The 15620-nt window shown below is 29.2% G+C and overlaps 2 protein-coding genes across 3 annotated transcripts in view; both read left to right on the plus strand.

Annotated features, from left to right (window-relative positions):
* Positions 1-14598, plus strand: part of LOC128959423 (adhesion G protein-coupled receptor L3-like) — a 47741-nt gene extending 33143 nt beyond the window's left edge. The window contains exons 3-14 of one of the 2 annotated variants that reach the window (XM_054305367.1): positions 232-421; positions 8545-8752; positions 9448-9554; positions 9807-10897; positions 10973-11156; positions 11228-11760; positions 12080-12183; positions 12310-12389; positions 12490-12904; positions 13117-13155; positions 13243-14090; positions 14154-14598. In XM_054305367.1, coding sequence (XP_054161342.1) covers positions 334-421; positions 8545-8752; positions 9448-9554; positions 9807-10897; positions 10973-11156; positions 11228-11760; positions 12080-12183; positions 12310-12389; positions 12490-12904; positions 13117-13155; positions 13243-14090; positions 14154-14446 — 3990 coding nt within the window. In that variant the 5' untranslated portion in view covers positions 232-333 and the 3' untranslated portion in view covers positions 14447-14598. The remainder of the gene's footprint in view (positions 1-231; positions 422-8544; positions 8753-9447; positions 9555-9806; positions 10898-10972; positions 11157-11227; positions 11761-12079; positions 12184-12309; positions 12390-12489; positions 12905-13116; positions 13156-13242; positions 14091-14153) is intronic. The other variant, XM_054305368.1, reaches the window with a different exon arrangement.
* Positions 1-15620, plus strand: part of LOC128959428 (myb-related protein B-like) — a 395191-nt gene that overhangs the window by 320081 nt on the left and 59490 nt on the right. The gene's annotated exons all lie outside the window — the stretch shown is intronic.

Below are 15620 nucleotides of genomic sequence, written 5' to 3' on the forward strand. Positions count from 1 at the left end.
AACAAAAAGGTTTTAAATGTGATACTACTGTGCAGTATATGTTTAGTGTGTAAAGTAATGTAAGTTAGTGTTATGTGAAAAGTTTTTAATATCCATAATAATATTAGCAACAACTTAAATTGTATAATAAACACATTAGTTGTTTAAATCATTAAAGCACCCCCTATTTTTTTAGTAGTGATGTGACACAACATTAATATATATATTTTTTTGTCGTTTTTTGATCAATAGATATAACGGTGCGATTCAATTGCCCACACAATCACCATCGCTATCAACACATTAGTTAGTTAGTGATTATCACTCAACAGTAGCAGCACATCGTTGTTGAAGATGTCTCACACGATAAGCACCTGTATCTACCTGTTGAGTCTCATCCTATCACCTCTGGTGGTGACGCTTACCTCATCTACAAGAACTGGTATGTGTTTTGTTTTGATTTTTTATATTATTATTTTTTTTTATATATATATATATACATTCATTATATTATTTTGTTATCAAATCATCAGATATCTCTACCCATATATATTAATATATATAAACTAGCTTTTTATATGCGCTCTCTTTATAATTGTTATATTGTGATATCTATCAGTTTGTTATACAATTTTTATATAAATTATATACAGTAAATATATATCAAGTATTACATTTTATAAATAGTTTATATGCACAAACACATACATACATACACACAGTGTTACACACAATACACACCTACTTAGATAATGCAATTTCATTATTAGACAATTTGCATATTATCTAATATTATTATTTAAATGCATTATTATACTGTATATAAATATACTGTTGCCCTATTGATTTTATGAAACAAAATTAATTATTTTTGCACATAATTAGTTGATATATGATTACCATTTATTTATAGTATAGTATATGCTCTATACACATGCGATACAATTATAAGTGTTTTGATAATACAACTTTTTTTTATATTTGCATTTAAATAAAATAAAAATTGCGTTTTGCTGTCTATTATCCCTTAAAACTATTTTTATAATAACAATTTGAAAAAAATAAATTAAATCAAATTTTACTTTATTTTATTGTTTCTGATGTTATGTATAATCATATAATGTTTACAGTAGATTATCAAAACAATTTTTGTTATGCATGATGTGTGCAACAAATTTAATTATTTTTTTGTGTTTTTCATTTTGTTTAATGTTTTTTTACTTATATAAATATAAAAATATTTTTAAAAATATCTTTTCAAATAGATATAGATTTTTATCTGTATTTATAAATATAAAGGTACTTAGTTTTTAAAATTGTTTTTATCATTATGTTTGATCTTAATATTATAATCTAATAGTATGATATAACATATTGAATATATACAGTGTTACAGTATAAACACGCGTTATATTTTAAGTATGATTTATTTTATTTGAAATTATTTAGTATTTTTTGACCTGAAGTAAAAATGCTATATATATATAATATTTAGATAAGGTAGAAATATTATTTAGTTATGTAGCACCTAGTTGATGGAGAAAATATTATCTAACATTATCAATAAATATATGTGATTTTTATATATATTTATATAGAAAGTGATAAAAAATAAAATGAAATTTTTTTATCACAAATGTGTTGCTGATTTTAAAATCAGGTATATATATATATTTATAGATATTTATATATATATATATATATTACTTGAGGTGTAGTAATAGTTATGATACGTTTCGTTGGCTTTTGCAATCTATTTTGTTATTTATTATTATTATTATAATAATAATAACACTATTTTCCGACTGTTATTACGGTCTCTCACACTGTACTACCGAGAGTCTCATCAAATGATTTATTATTATTATTATTTTTTATATATACTGAATATTATGAGTCGACAACAACATCACCATCGCATCACATTTTAATACATAACACTGCGATTTCATGCCATCTCTAACCATACCATATATGCTATATGTTTACTAATATAGTATATGCTGTATATGTATTATATTATATATAATATATATCGAATCGATAGCTTCGGGCGATCAGAAATCAGAAATATTATTATTATTATTATTTTAGAAGTAATACTACTCTTTTTTAGTCACTGAAGACATCCTCGCATAAAACTACAAGTGCTATGTATTAGTTGTGTTTCATATAACGTTATATGAGATTTAATCCCAAACATCGGCCGAACCGACCGATTATTTGAAATTCAATTCGTCTCTCTCTCTCTCTCTCTCTCTCTCTCTCTCTCTCTCTCTCTCTCTCTCTCTTTAATCATGTCTTTCCCTATCCCAATGGAAAGGCCATGTTTTGCATAACAACATACAAAAAAACCAGATACCAAAACCAGTCTTACCTCTCATGTAATGAACCTTTTTTTTTCGGTGGCAATCGGTGTTAGCACTCAACTACCAACTCTCCCCTCTCTCTCATCATATTTATTATTAAAAGCACTTATTTTTCTAATTAAATGCCAATACTATTGTATGATTATAACAGTTGGTATATAAAAACAGTAGACCTAAAGGTAGAAATGGTTACTTTAATTTTTTTGTTATCATGTTTTCTAATATTAGATATAAAAATTTTTATATTTTTTTATATGTTATTTGTAGATAAAATGTGATATAAAATATAAAATAGAGATTCAAAGTGAGTACAAAAAGCTCATTAGATATAACATTGGATTCGAGAGAAAGGTCTGGCTTTTTGGTGGGGAAACAATTGAATCAATTTATAGCTTCGGGTTATTAAAGATAGAGAGAAAAAACTCATTCACTTTAAAGAAAAAATATTTTCAAAAAACAATTTTTGTTACAAAATTTTTATATATTGTATTTTTCATTTAATAATAATAATACACATATAACACATACATAGCTTTGTAGACCTTGTTTTATATATATATTGTTAAACGCTATATAAAATGTTATGTAATAATAATATTATTATTACTATTGAATTATTATATCAATTTTTCCTTCGCTTCAACCGTTCAATGCCTTTAATTAAGATTTTTTTTTTTATATTCCCAACAAAATTGTATGGCTTTTGAGATAATTTGTGTGTTCAGTGCAGAGAAAAAACTAAATGAAACACATTTGAGAATTAATTTTTAAAAATATAGTTTAGTTTTTAAACTTATTCTCAAAAGGATTTTCTACTAAATTTGCGTTTCAAATATTTATTTATTTTTTTGATTAAATATTTTTAACTACTAGTTAGTTAACGAGAGAGAGAGAGAGAGAGAGAGAGAGAGAGATAGAGAGAGATGTAGTAAATTTAGCGCTGAAAAGTAATTACATATAATATGATTTTCTTTAATACTTGAGATTCTCTCTCTCTCTCTCTCTCTCTCTCTCTCTCTCTCTCTCTCTCTTTCTGACAAACAAACGTCTCATTTAGTTTTGTTACACAGATGAAGAAAGAAACAATAACTTTGAACACTATGTTTCTAATGATATTTAGTTGTGTGTAAATCATATGTATTTTAATCGCTTTCTGATTCATTGAATCACATGTCTGTCCCCTTAAAAAACAATGACACCAAAAGAAGATAAGTCAATGATATTAAATATCATTGGTATTATCATCTATTGGATCCCCTTTTTTTCTTTGCCTCAACAAACTTACACACACTAACTGCTATCTAAATGATAGTATCGATGCTTTCAGATAATTGCCAGTCATTGTTGTTTGATGTCAATCTTGATGGTAATGTTGTCTAAAAATTGCAGTGAATTTGTGATACAATTGTATGTTTTTAACGCTCAGAAGTCTTAAGAAAAACCAAAGAGAGGGGGAATGTCAGCCATAAAAGCAATGACTTTCTAAAAACATATACCATTTGACTATTAGTTTTGTGGTGTTTGTGGGCTCACTATATTTTGAGGAGGGGTGGGGGCAAAATTATTGAAACCATTGACAGTACTATTGGGCTCAATGATGATGAAGTACTGGCGAAAAAGCTATTATCGTCCATCTGTAACACCAATGACACCATAATTGCAGATCACATCAAATTTTATCATTTTCTCCGGCAATCATATATGAAAAACCACTTTTTGTTGACTTTTTTCAGGTCTTTTACACTCAGCACACAAAACAACTACCTTTCCGTTTACCTATTTTAAAGCCATATCCTGTATTACATATATATAATACCTATCTATATCACTTATAAATGAGTACCCCTCATACCCAAACGCCCCCTCCTCTCAATAACATAAACTTTATTCACTTGATATCTAATGATATGACAAAATTGAGAGCTTTTGGCCCAAAGACTGATAATGATATACCAGTTATATTACAACTGATCACTAGTTTAGGCTTTCAAATAAGTATTGGTGTGTCTATCTATCTATATATCTGTAGGGGTATTGTTGGCCATCATTTTTATGCATCACTTTCTGCAAATGAGGTTTGCTTTTTTTTGGCCGATCATTTTTTTCGGTGACACTAATAATGATAGTGTTTTAAGAGAGTATTTGTGCGAAAAGATAGTGAATGTGCGGCACAAATGGTATCTCAAAATGTTTGGTTCTCTGGTTTTTGGCTGAAAAGTTGTTTACCTGTCAAATGTGTCATTTAATCTCTCATTTTTATATATATACCGGGAAAGTGTACACAACTTAAGCAAAAAAATAGTATATTTACTTCATATATATATATACTGTATATATAGTTAACAACTTTTCCCACAGTTTGATGCAATTGAAAATATTATTAGTTTTTTGCATTATAATTTTTGATGTGTTATATCATATCATAATATAAATTTTATATACAATATATATATCGTTATATAAATTATGTTTTGCATTCTTTGATGTTGGCAATTAAATTTGTGCAACAATTTTATGGATAAGTGTGCAAACATTGAAGTTTATATATATATATTGAAATCCCAAACGACATAAATATTTTATTATGTTTTTATATATCATATGTACTCTGTATATATATATATAATGCTATAAAGTTTAATTATAAATTTATAATTTTCTGCATATTTTTATTGTAAAAGTCTATCATATTTACTGTATATACAAAATAAATTTAGTATATATTATATAAACAAAAACATATTTTTTGACTTTAGTATAACGAGAAAAATCATTTTTATTTAACAAAAATATTTTTCGCATAAATATGTTTTTGTTTTCCAAAACATTTTATCATATTTTTATAACACAATAACATATGATTTGCATTTGTATTACTTTATATGGAAAATGTTTATAATATTAGTAATTATCTACACTTTTATGAGACCCTCACTATATATATATATATAAATTGTAATTTATTTATTATATGATATCTATGATATGGTCTAACGTCCGGGCGCTTTTTTGAAAAGTGCCAAATAATTGACGGCTTTTTCAAAGCCATATATAATCAAAGTGATGGTAGTGTCCTATCACTCAAAAATGTATTTTTTCTTTTAATATACAATTGATATTCAGATTTTATAAATATTTTTTTGCCGTAAAAACATAACAAAAAACTCTCTGTTGTGTTGTTGTTATAAATATATTGCATACATAACACATACCATTCAATTACAAAAATATTATTCAACTTATATTTTAGTTTTTTTGTATTGCATTTCTTTATTGTTGAATCGTTGAGGAGTTGTACCTTCTCTTCAATTTTGGTGTCGATGCGATGCCCTCGCGATCAGTAATTAACCATCAATTGCCAGCCCTGTTCTGTCTCAGCCACGCACAGGGAGATAGCAGATAGTAGTAGTCAATACGGGACTAGAGATTTTGCTTATTGATATCAAGCAAAATGAATTGAATTTAACAAAACCAGTGATAGACTACTACTACTACTACTACTCTCTCTCTCTCTCTTTCTCTCTCTCATCTCATTTCAATATATATATATCTAACTCACTCATAGTATATGCCTATTCTCCCTCTACTTTCTCTCCCATTCCTATCAAATCATATTTTGTTTGCAAATCACGAAATCTTTTATATTGCTCTCCTTTTGCTGTCAGTTCCTATTCACCTATGGCTGGGCTCTCACCTCAAGAAATACACTGTTGTTGAATATATATATAAAGTGAACCCCAATTTTCTGGGATAGTGGGGGTCGACATTACTTATTATAAAACATTATTATTATCATTATTATGTATTATTGGTTATATATTATATATATTTTTTATTTTGATATATTGAAAAGCATTTTCACCTCAAAAAATAGCCACTCTTTTCAATGCCTCATTCATTTTCAAATGACTGCCTCCTCTTTCACACAATGTTTTCCACTGTTTTTAGGTTTATTATGGTTTGGAGTTTTGACTCCTTTTTGATTGCAATAATTTTAATGTGAACTGAATTATCGCAATTTGATTTTGATGTATATTATGATAGAGTAGCGGAAAATATAGAAAGAAGAGAGAGAGAGAGAGAGAGAGAGAGAGATAGAGAAAGTAAAATAAAAATAAGCAAAAACTAAACAAAAAATCTTATTTGACTTTTCAAAACTATAATTCAAAAACACATGATTGACTTGACTTTAATTGGTTTAATTTTAATTGACTTATCTAATAATTTTAATTTCAATTCAAAACGCTTTAATATTTATTGCCAGACAAACATAACAACAAAATAAAGGTTTTTTACAGAGTATTTGGATTTTACAGGCAAATGAAAAGTCAAATTATATATAAAAATTATTTAAATATACTGTATATATATATATTTGCAAATGTTTTTTTATATATCATTAATAATTAACGTGTTTTCGTTTCAGTTTTATATATCAGATACTGTTTTATAATTTTGATTGCAAAACAAGAGTGAAAATTCTGTAATTACTTTATATTTATTTAATTTTTTGTTTGCAATTTTCCAAGAATTTTTGCTTCTCCTACTCAACTCAAATAAGAGACTGTCATTTGCGATGACAGGACAACCACTTTATGGGTTATTATTATTATTATTATTAATGTAATGTCAGTATGTTTTTAACAAAACTTGTTGATACTGACAATTAGTGTTGAGTTTTTCATTTCATTTCATTTTTTTGAAACAATTTTAAAAAGAGAAAACATTTAATTATATTTTTCTATCGCCCTTTACCTCCCAACCCATCATTGAATTTATTTTTTTTAAATGACTTTTTTGTTGCTCTGTGTCAGCGATAAGCATCTGAAACAAACTGAAGAAACAATTATCTTTCAAATAACTGAGATCTTAAAGATTATTACAAATGAAGGTTAAGATAGTCAACGAAAGGGGCGAACATGAGGTCCATATATATAACCATAAGATATCAGTTGTATATATGTGTTGTATGTCTTAACCAAATTGATTGATTGTATTGATTGTCTTGTCGAGCACTTAGCCTCCAAATTGAGCGTTCATTTAGTTTATATGTACAACTAGTAGTAGTAGTACTATATGGGCACTGGTATTGCTTGGGCTGACACACACAACATAGTCAAACATTTATATCTTTGAAGAGAGAGAGAGATAGAAAAATGGTAGTTAAGATTTTGGGGAACAGTTATACTGACGATTAGATTCAATTCAATTTGTTATGGAATTAATGTTTTCTTTTATTGTCTATTACTTCTTGAAGCTGTTCCCCATATATTGCCATTGCTTATACTGTTAACAATCAATACTCAGATTTAGCAAATGTATGTACAGTACAGTACTACTACTAAATGCCAACTGTCCCCTCTCTTCTCTATCTCCTCTGCCATACAGTACCTCCCAGTGCTAACTTTGATAGGGGATGTACTGTACTGTATAGTGATTTTTGTGGAACTATAGTTAACTGTTAGGCACTACAAACTGGTATAATATAAAGTTGATGATTATTGTGATGATGATGTACTATGTTGTAAGTGATGTGAAGACACAATTACCGAACAATATGTCATAATAGCGATGCCATTGATTATCATTAGTTGATTAACTGACTGAAAAGGCAATGAAATAACTTTTATAGAGATATTTCTTATATATTATTATTATTATTATTATATCTATCTTTAGCTCTACATATATATTGATTGAGACATGAATTTGACTTTTATTTCATTTAACAACACATTAATCGATGTTTTAGTTTATTTATTTTTTTTGAAGACTTAATTGCTTTTTTCTTTATTATCATTTCATCAAAAAAGTCTTTCATTTGCTATTGTCTTCACATCACAAATGAACGGATAAATTGAAACATTGATTTGTAAACACAATTGAAATACTTGGAAAAATATCGACTAATCTAAAGATAATTGATTTTTTGTGTTTTATTATGTTATATATTGTATTAGGTTTTTATTGTTGTATGAGTTAAAACAAAATTCATTTTAAATGCATTTTAATTTTGCCATAAAATTGAATTACATTTTATAATATAATATTAAATTTATTGTTTAACAAATTGATAGCTATATTGACATACTATATAATTTTAGTAATTCTAGTTTATTGTATTGAAAAATTTAATTTTATATAAAAAAATATTGTATAAATAAATTAATTGCATTTTATTATTTGTTTGTTTTAGGAGCAATCAGTGTCCGACCGCCTCGTTATCGGACACTATATGCCTGCGAGGGATCAGCACTTGAGATAATCTGTGAAGAAGGAACTCATATAAACCTAATTCGTGCCAATTTTGGTCGTTTTTCGATATCCGTGTGCAATGATAACGGAAACGTCGACTGGAGAGTCGACTGTATGTCTCATCGGTCGTTCCGAGTGATGCAAGAAAGGTATGTAAAAGCATACCTGTCCTACACAGCTATTAGTGGACTTTCTAAAGATATCTACTTTTACTCGAGTTGACAGCTTATGGTGCAAACAAACAATCTCTCTCTCTCTCTCTCTCTCTCTCTCTCTCTCTCTCTCTCTCTCTTCATAATAAACTAAACGATCACTTCTTTAGATAATTTGCTTATCATTCGTTCATTGAGTGGTTTTTCAAATTGAATTCATCGGCTAATTGAAAATAAAATAGTTTTAATGGCGAATATACATATATATATATATGGTGTATATAAATATACTGTATATTCATATGATTAATGACTTTTTTCTAGTATTGGATTTTATAAGTGATATCACATCAAAACACATATTTTTTTAGTGGCGTTGAAGAAGAAGAAGAAAAAACGCAAACATTGCATAAACTGATTGCTAAAATCAATTGAATGACTATTTTTTGTTTGTTTCTAAAAAGATCTCATTTGATGATTATATGATTGTATTTTTCATTTTAGAAAAATAGTTATTTAAAAAAATCTAAATGAGTATTGATTGCACCATAAAGTTGTTTGTTTTTGCTTTTTCAAATTTTGAAAAAATATGTATTTCATATTTTTAAGTATATATACACAGTATAATACTGTATATAAAGTGTTTATTTTATTACTAAAAATTGTTATTATTTTTTATTATTATTGATTAGCTGTGGTATGAAGAGGTCGTGCAAACTGCCGGCTTCTGCCAACATGTTTGGTGACCCCTGTCCGGGAACATTGAAATACCTGGAAGCCCACTACCAGTGTATGCCTGGTATGTATAAGTTATATATATAATCTTTTTGACATTTATTTGGTTTTATTTCGTGTTTATCAAATTGAAACGATTATTGAATGGTTTGCTATTTTTTTTTATTATTATTGCAATTTGATTCAAATCAATCGTTTCAATTGGAAAAAAAAATTAATGGAAACTATTTATATATAATATAACCATATCTTGTCTTTAATCGAGTGCTTCCCTAAATAATAATAATTGATTTGTTTGGTCACACCATTTACACAGATAACGCATCGCCCTATTCAACAGCCCGTCCACCGAACCATTCATTTAGAAATCCAATTATACCGTCGTATGAGTCCGGAGCTGATAGTAGTATTAGTATTAGTAATAATAATAACAACAATAATAATAAGCCATCGTTTGAGAGCACCGGTGCTAACTCTTCGCCTAATCCGAGAATCATATTTCCGGAATCGTATAATCCGTCACAAATGATGCCATTCCCGGCCATTGAGATGGACAGTGGCAAAGGACAGGGATCAGAAGTTAGTCAAACGGAATTTAAGACCAAACAGTCGATACCAAACAATAGTGATAATAGCGCACAACAACCTATCGATGCTTATCCAAGAATTAATGAGAACGACATCCCACCACCGGTTAATCCGCCGATTATTTCCGATAATGAAACGCCTCTTATTAATACTGATAGCGATAAAACAGGTGTCAATACTAATAATAGAGGAGATAATAGTAATAATGCCCATCAATACTACTCATCGACACCGGAAAGCAAATGGATTACCAGTGGATCAGATGCCGACTCAATCAATACTAATAAGCACAATACGATTACCAATAATAATAATAACTATATTAATAATAACATGAATAATGATAATAATGATAATTTAAACAACGATAATAACATAATGATTCATGAAAATAGCGACAAATTGGTTGATCTAACCATTGATCACTGTCCGCCTGCATTTTCCCGAGGTTTGTCCTGGAATTGGACATTAGCTGGTCATGTGGCCAATCAGTCTTGTCCGGCGGGTACTCAAGGATTGGCCCGTTGGTCATGTGTTTACTTGAATGGCAGACCTCAATGGACACAAATGAAAGCCGATATGTCTGACTGTTCTTCATTATGGGTCTCCCATTTGGAACACAGACTTAACTCAAAAAGCGAACCAATTGTCTCATTAGCCGATGAATTGGCCAAAGGTTGTCGAGAGAAGACATTGTTTGGCGGCGACCTCTTCAGAGCCACAGATATTATCAATCATTTGGTGCTCAGAACAGAAGGCATACAATACGAGACACACGACGAACAACAACGGAATCATGTCGTCAGAGAAATGCTAAATGTATTTAAAATTTTTATTTATTTTTTCAATTATTTTAGTTTGTCTTTAATTTTAATTTTTATTATATTATAACAGTCGGTTCAAGACATAGTCAGCAGTCTCTTAGACGATAGACAAGTGGAAGCGTGGAGTGATTTGTCAACCGATTACCAGAAGTCGGCCATCACTTCACAGATTAATGCATTGGAGAGATTAGCTCTTCTGTTGGCTGAAATCAAAACCCAAACCAGTGATTATCTAAGAGCTCATCAAAATATCTGTAAGAGATTAAGAAAATTCATTTTTGAAATTTATTTACTAATTTTTTTATAAATTTCAATTTGTTTATAGTTTTATCGATTCACATCCGGTCCATACAATCAGTAAGTCATGGCCTACATTTGCCACCGATTGTGGACACCATTGAAGAACTGCCAAATGCCGTAACACTTCACTCAAACAGCATCTATCTCTCACCGCAAACACTGACCGACCAGTCGACTGCTTTTGGTGTCGTAAAAGTGATTTTTGTTATGTATAAAAAGTTAGGACATCTATTAAAGCCAAAAACCGAAAGCACTGTTATGTTGGCCGCTGACGGTGGCCTACAATCACTTAATGTAAGCCGAGTTATAAATTCAGATGTATTTGGCCTACACTTGAACACCGAGAGATATACACAACTGAGTGAACCGATTGAGTTTACTTTGAAACACTTGATCACCGATAACGTAACAAACGCCAAGTGTGTCTATTGGGACATTGATCGCCGTGACTGGTCTGACCAGGGATGCTATACTATACGATCAAATCGCACCCATACCTCATGCAAATGCAATCATTTGACCAATTTTGCCATTTTGATGGATGTCAACAATGTTGAGGTATATTTAAATAGCATTTATCAATAAAATTGATTTAATTTTATTACTTAATTCTAACTAATTAAAAATAACAGTCATAGTCTCGAGGGTCTCGAACCCACTATTTCTAAATGTTTGTTATCTTTAATATTTCAAGATTTATACAATTCATTAATATGTTGTTAAGTTTTTTTTTCAAAACTATTATTTGTCAAAAAACATTTAAGTTATTTTATACGATATATAAACTTTTCTATCATCCGATAAATAACTTATATAACAAAACTTAAATAATATTTTTTGTTTTTCATTGCGTTTTTTGTTTGTTTGTTGATAACAGATCTCATCGGGCAATGAATTGGCATTGCGTGTCATAACAGTGATCGGTTGTACCGTATCTATCATATGCCTTACCATAACGTTTATCACATTAGTCTCATTCAGGTATGAAATGAAACAAAAACTACTCATTTATAGCGACAATCAATTTTTTAAAGATAAAATTTCAATTAACTTAAATATATTATTGATTAATAATAATAATAATTTTTTGCGACATATGATTGATAGGAGCTTAAGAAGTGTCCGGACAACAATCCACACCAATCTGTGCCTTTGCCTTATAATTGCTGAACTGATTTTCCTATTAGGTATGTGTGTCCACACGGATAATATTTTTTTTTAAAAATAAATGATAATAATATTAATTGATTTATTGATTATATATATATTTTTGATTAACTAAATTAGGCATAAATGAGACAAAAGTCAAACTGATTTGTGGTCTAATAGCCTGTGGTCTTCATTACTTCTTTTTGTCGGCATTTCTCTGGATGTTCTTCGAGGGCTTTCAGCTATATGTTATGCTTATTGAAGTGTTTGATCACGAAAAATCCAGAGTCAACTGGTATTATCTATTGTCTTACGGCGTACCCGCCATTTTGGTCATCATATCGGCCATCATTGATCCACTTTCATACGGAACATCCAAATACTGTTGGCTTCGATCGGATAACTACTTTATCTGGGCTTTTGTCGGCCCAGTAATAGCCATACTGTTGGCCAACATTGTATTCTTGGCCATTGCAATGACCACAATGTGTCGACACATACCGCACATTACGGCCAACAAAACCAAAGAGCAGACAAAACTAACGAATATCAAGTAAGCAAATCATGAAATCATTAATAATAAATAGATTTATAATTTATGTGAATAATGAATAAAACTGATAATTAATTAATTACTTACTTTTTTATACTTATAATATTAATATTATTATTGCATGAATCAATTGATTGGTCATTACTACTGACAAACTAATCACTGATTTTTCTCAAATTTTTCTCTAAACTGATTAACAATTTCTAAAAAAGTGGTGAAAATAGTCTCGAATTGAGGCGAAATAATCTTAAGTAAGAGTTTTTTACTTAAAATCTTTTATTTTATTAATGAAATATAAATATTTTACTAATTATTTTAATATTAAATAACTTTTACAGAATATGGATCCGCGGATCACTGGCTCTGGTATTCTTATTGGGGATTACCTGGAGTTTTGGACTGCTCTACCTGTCCCGTGAATCACTGTTTATGGCCTACTTGTTCACGATTTGCAATTCACTGCAAGGAATGTTTATCTTTGTCTTTAACTGTCTGACCAACGAAAAAGTCCGCACCGAATACCGAAAACTGTTTGAAGCTCTTAATCTGAAACCGGTTTGCTTGGACTCAACGCCATCCAAGTCGATGGACACAACACGCGAACAAATACCGTCATCTTCATTGACAACCGACCACAGAACCAGTCTTTATGTGAACAATACCGCCAATACAGGCGCTCATAAGGACGCCACAGCCATTAACATGTTTCCCGTCGCCAATGCTATCAATTGCGAGTCAATAGTTGGTACGGAAAGAATTGTCAACAATGCGGCACCAAATGGTGTCAATATGGGTGCTCTAATGATGGCCGCCAGTGCCGAAAGCCCGAAATTGCGACGAATGACACAAAAGTATTATCTCACAGACGACACATCAAGCGATTACGGCTGCAAACGATTGGCTCAGAGCCGATGCCCGAAGAATTCGTGTCGAGACTTATATGGTCTGCATTCGGCCGCACACTTGGCCTCACATTCGCCTAACTTTATCGAACACATCTACGAGTGCATCGATGAAGACCCATATGTGGCCAAACTTTTGTTGCCCGCCATTCAGCGATCACTCGATGGCCAACACGCGCGCACATTGAGTGACTCTTCGCGACACTCAGACAATAGACCACTTATATCGTGTTCAACGTCTTCACCGCGAAGTCATAACTTTCATATTCAAACACAAAATACAGGTATGTTTTAAAAAAATAGTTTAATTGTTAATTAGATATTAATTTTATTTTTATTTTTTTCAGGCAATCATTTGCCGGCAATAGTGAAGGATAATACAAATAACAAGACGACAATAATCTGTTCAAATCAATTGTCAAATCAACAACAGAGTCAGCCATCGATGGCCGTCCTCAACGGCAATCAAGTGATCTGCTGTACACTCAATGACCATCAACTCTGTGATCATAACATCCAACAACAACAACAGCCAATTGGCGCACATCTTCGACAACAGTATTTAGTGACAAATGGATTAAATAATTTGAATCACTGTTTGACAACAACTAAGTCTCGACATCTCACTAGTGATTGTTAATGATATGTCGGACAACAAACTGTTTTATTTTGTTTTTTTGTCGATGAAAACCCATACTTAAAGTGACAATTAATTCAAAAAACGATGTCTAATCAAAATTATTTATAAAAAAACAAAACAAAACTTTTTATGTTTGTTCAAAACTTAATACTGTTTTGAACTCAATTTACTTCCAGTTATTGTGATCTTTACATTAGATGATGGCATTTGATGGCCAATTCAATAATGATTACTGGATTTCAATACCTATTTGTGATATTTTTTCGAAACAAAACATTTTTATTTGTGTTTTTTTTGTAAAATTGTTTTTTACAAAACTATTTGGATTGTATTATCAATGAAACATAAATTGATAAAATTAATTGATTATTATAAGTATTAAATTAAAAAATACATATAAATTATATATATATATATAATTTGATTAAGTGCTCATCCATTCATTAAATGAATTGTAAAATATAATAATTAATTTTATAATGAGTTTATATTAAATAAACAATTATATACAATATATATATATATAAATTTAACTTATATTAAAAATAAATAATTGCCATGTAATGTAACTGTATTTTAAACAACACGTTTTTAATTAATTGTAAATAGTCTATATATTCAAATAATTATAATTATTATTATTATTTGATTAAATTATATCCTTTATAATAAGTTATTTTAATTGTAATATAAGATTCATATTTGAAAATAAATTAATAAATTGTTTAATATTTAAATCATTATATATATGTCTAAAAATTATTGCTTATAAATTAAAAAAAATATAATAATTTTATAATATACTGTAATGTATATAAAGTATAATTAAATTAACAATTAAATATATAAATGAAATACTTTTAAATAATTTTGATATACATTTGCAAAATGGTATAAACGGCGAGTCCTAACCACATACCTAATAGTCCGCCCAAATTAGATAACAGTGTGATTGTTGTCATTTCGGGGATGTGTTCAACAATTTGATCCATTTTTGTGTTGTGTTTAATCATAACAAACATTTTCTTTCTCCAAACTCTTCTACCGGAATATCTTTTAATATATTTATTATTAATATCAATGTTATAATTATTGACAATACACTCGCTATTACACCGATCATCGCATATATCCTCTAATGGTATTTGACATTTGAAACTAATATCATTGGGAC

This window comes from Oppia nitens, unplaced genomic scaffold (genome assembly GCF_028296485.1).
Source record: "Oppia nitens isolate AA-2021 unplaced genomic scaffold, nextdenovo-longstitch-racon4-pilon3 scaffold4_pilon_pilon_pilon, whole genome shotgun sequence".
In the NCBI taxonomy this organism is placed as follows: Eukaryota; Metazoa; Arthropoda; class Arachnida; order Sarcoptiformes; family Oppiidae; genus Oppia; species Oppia nitens.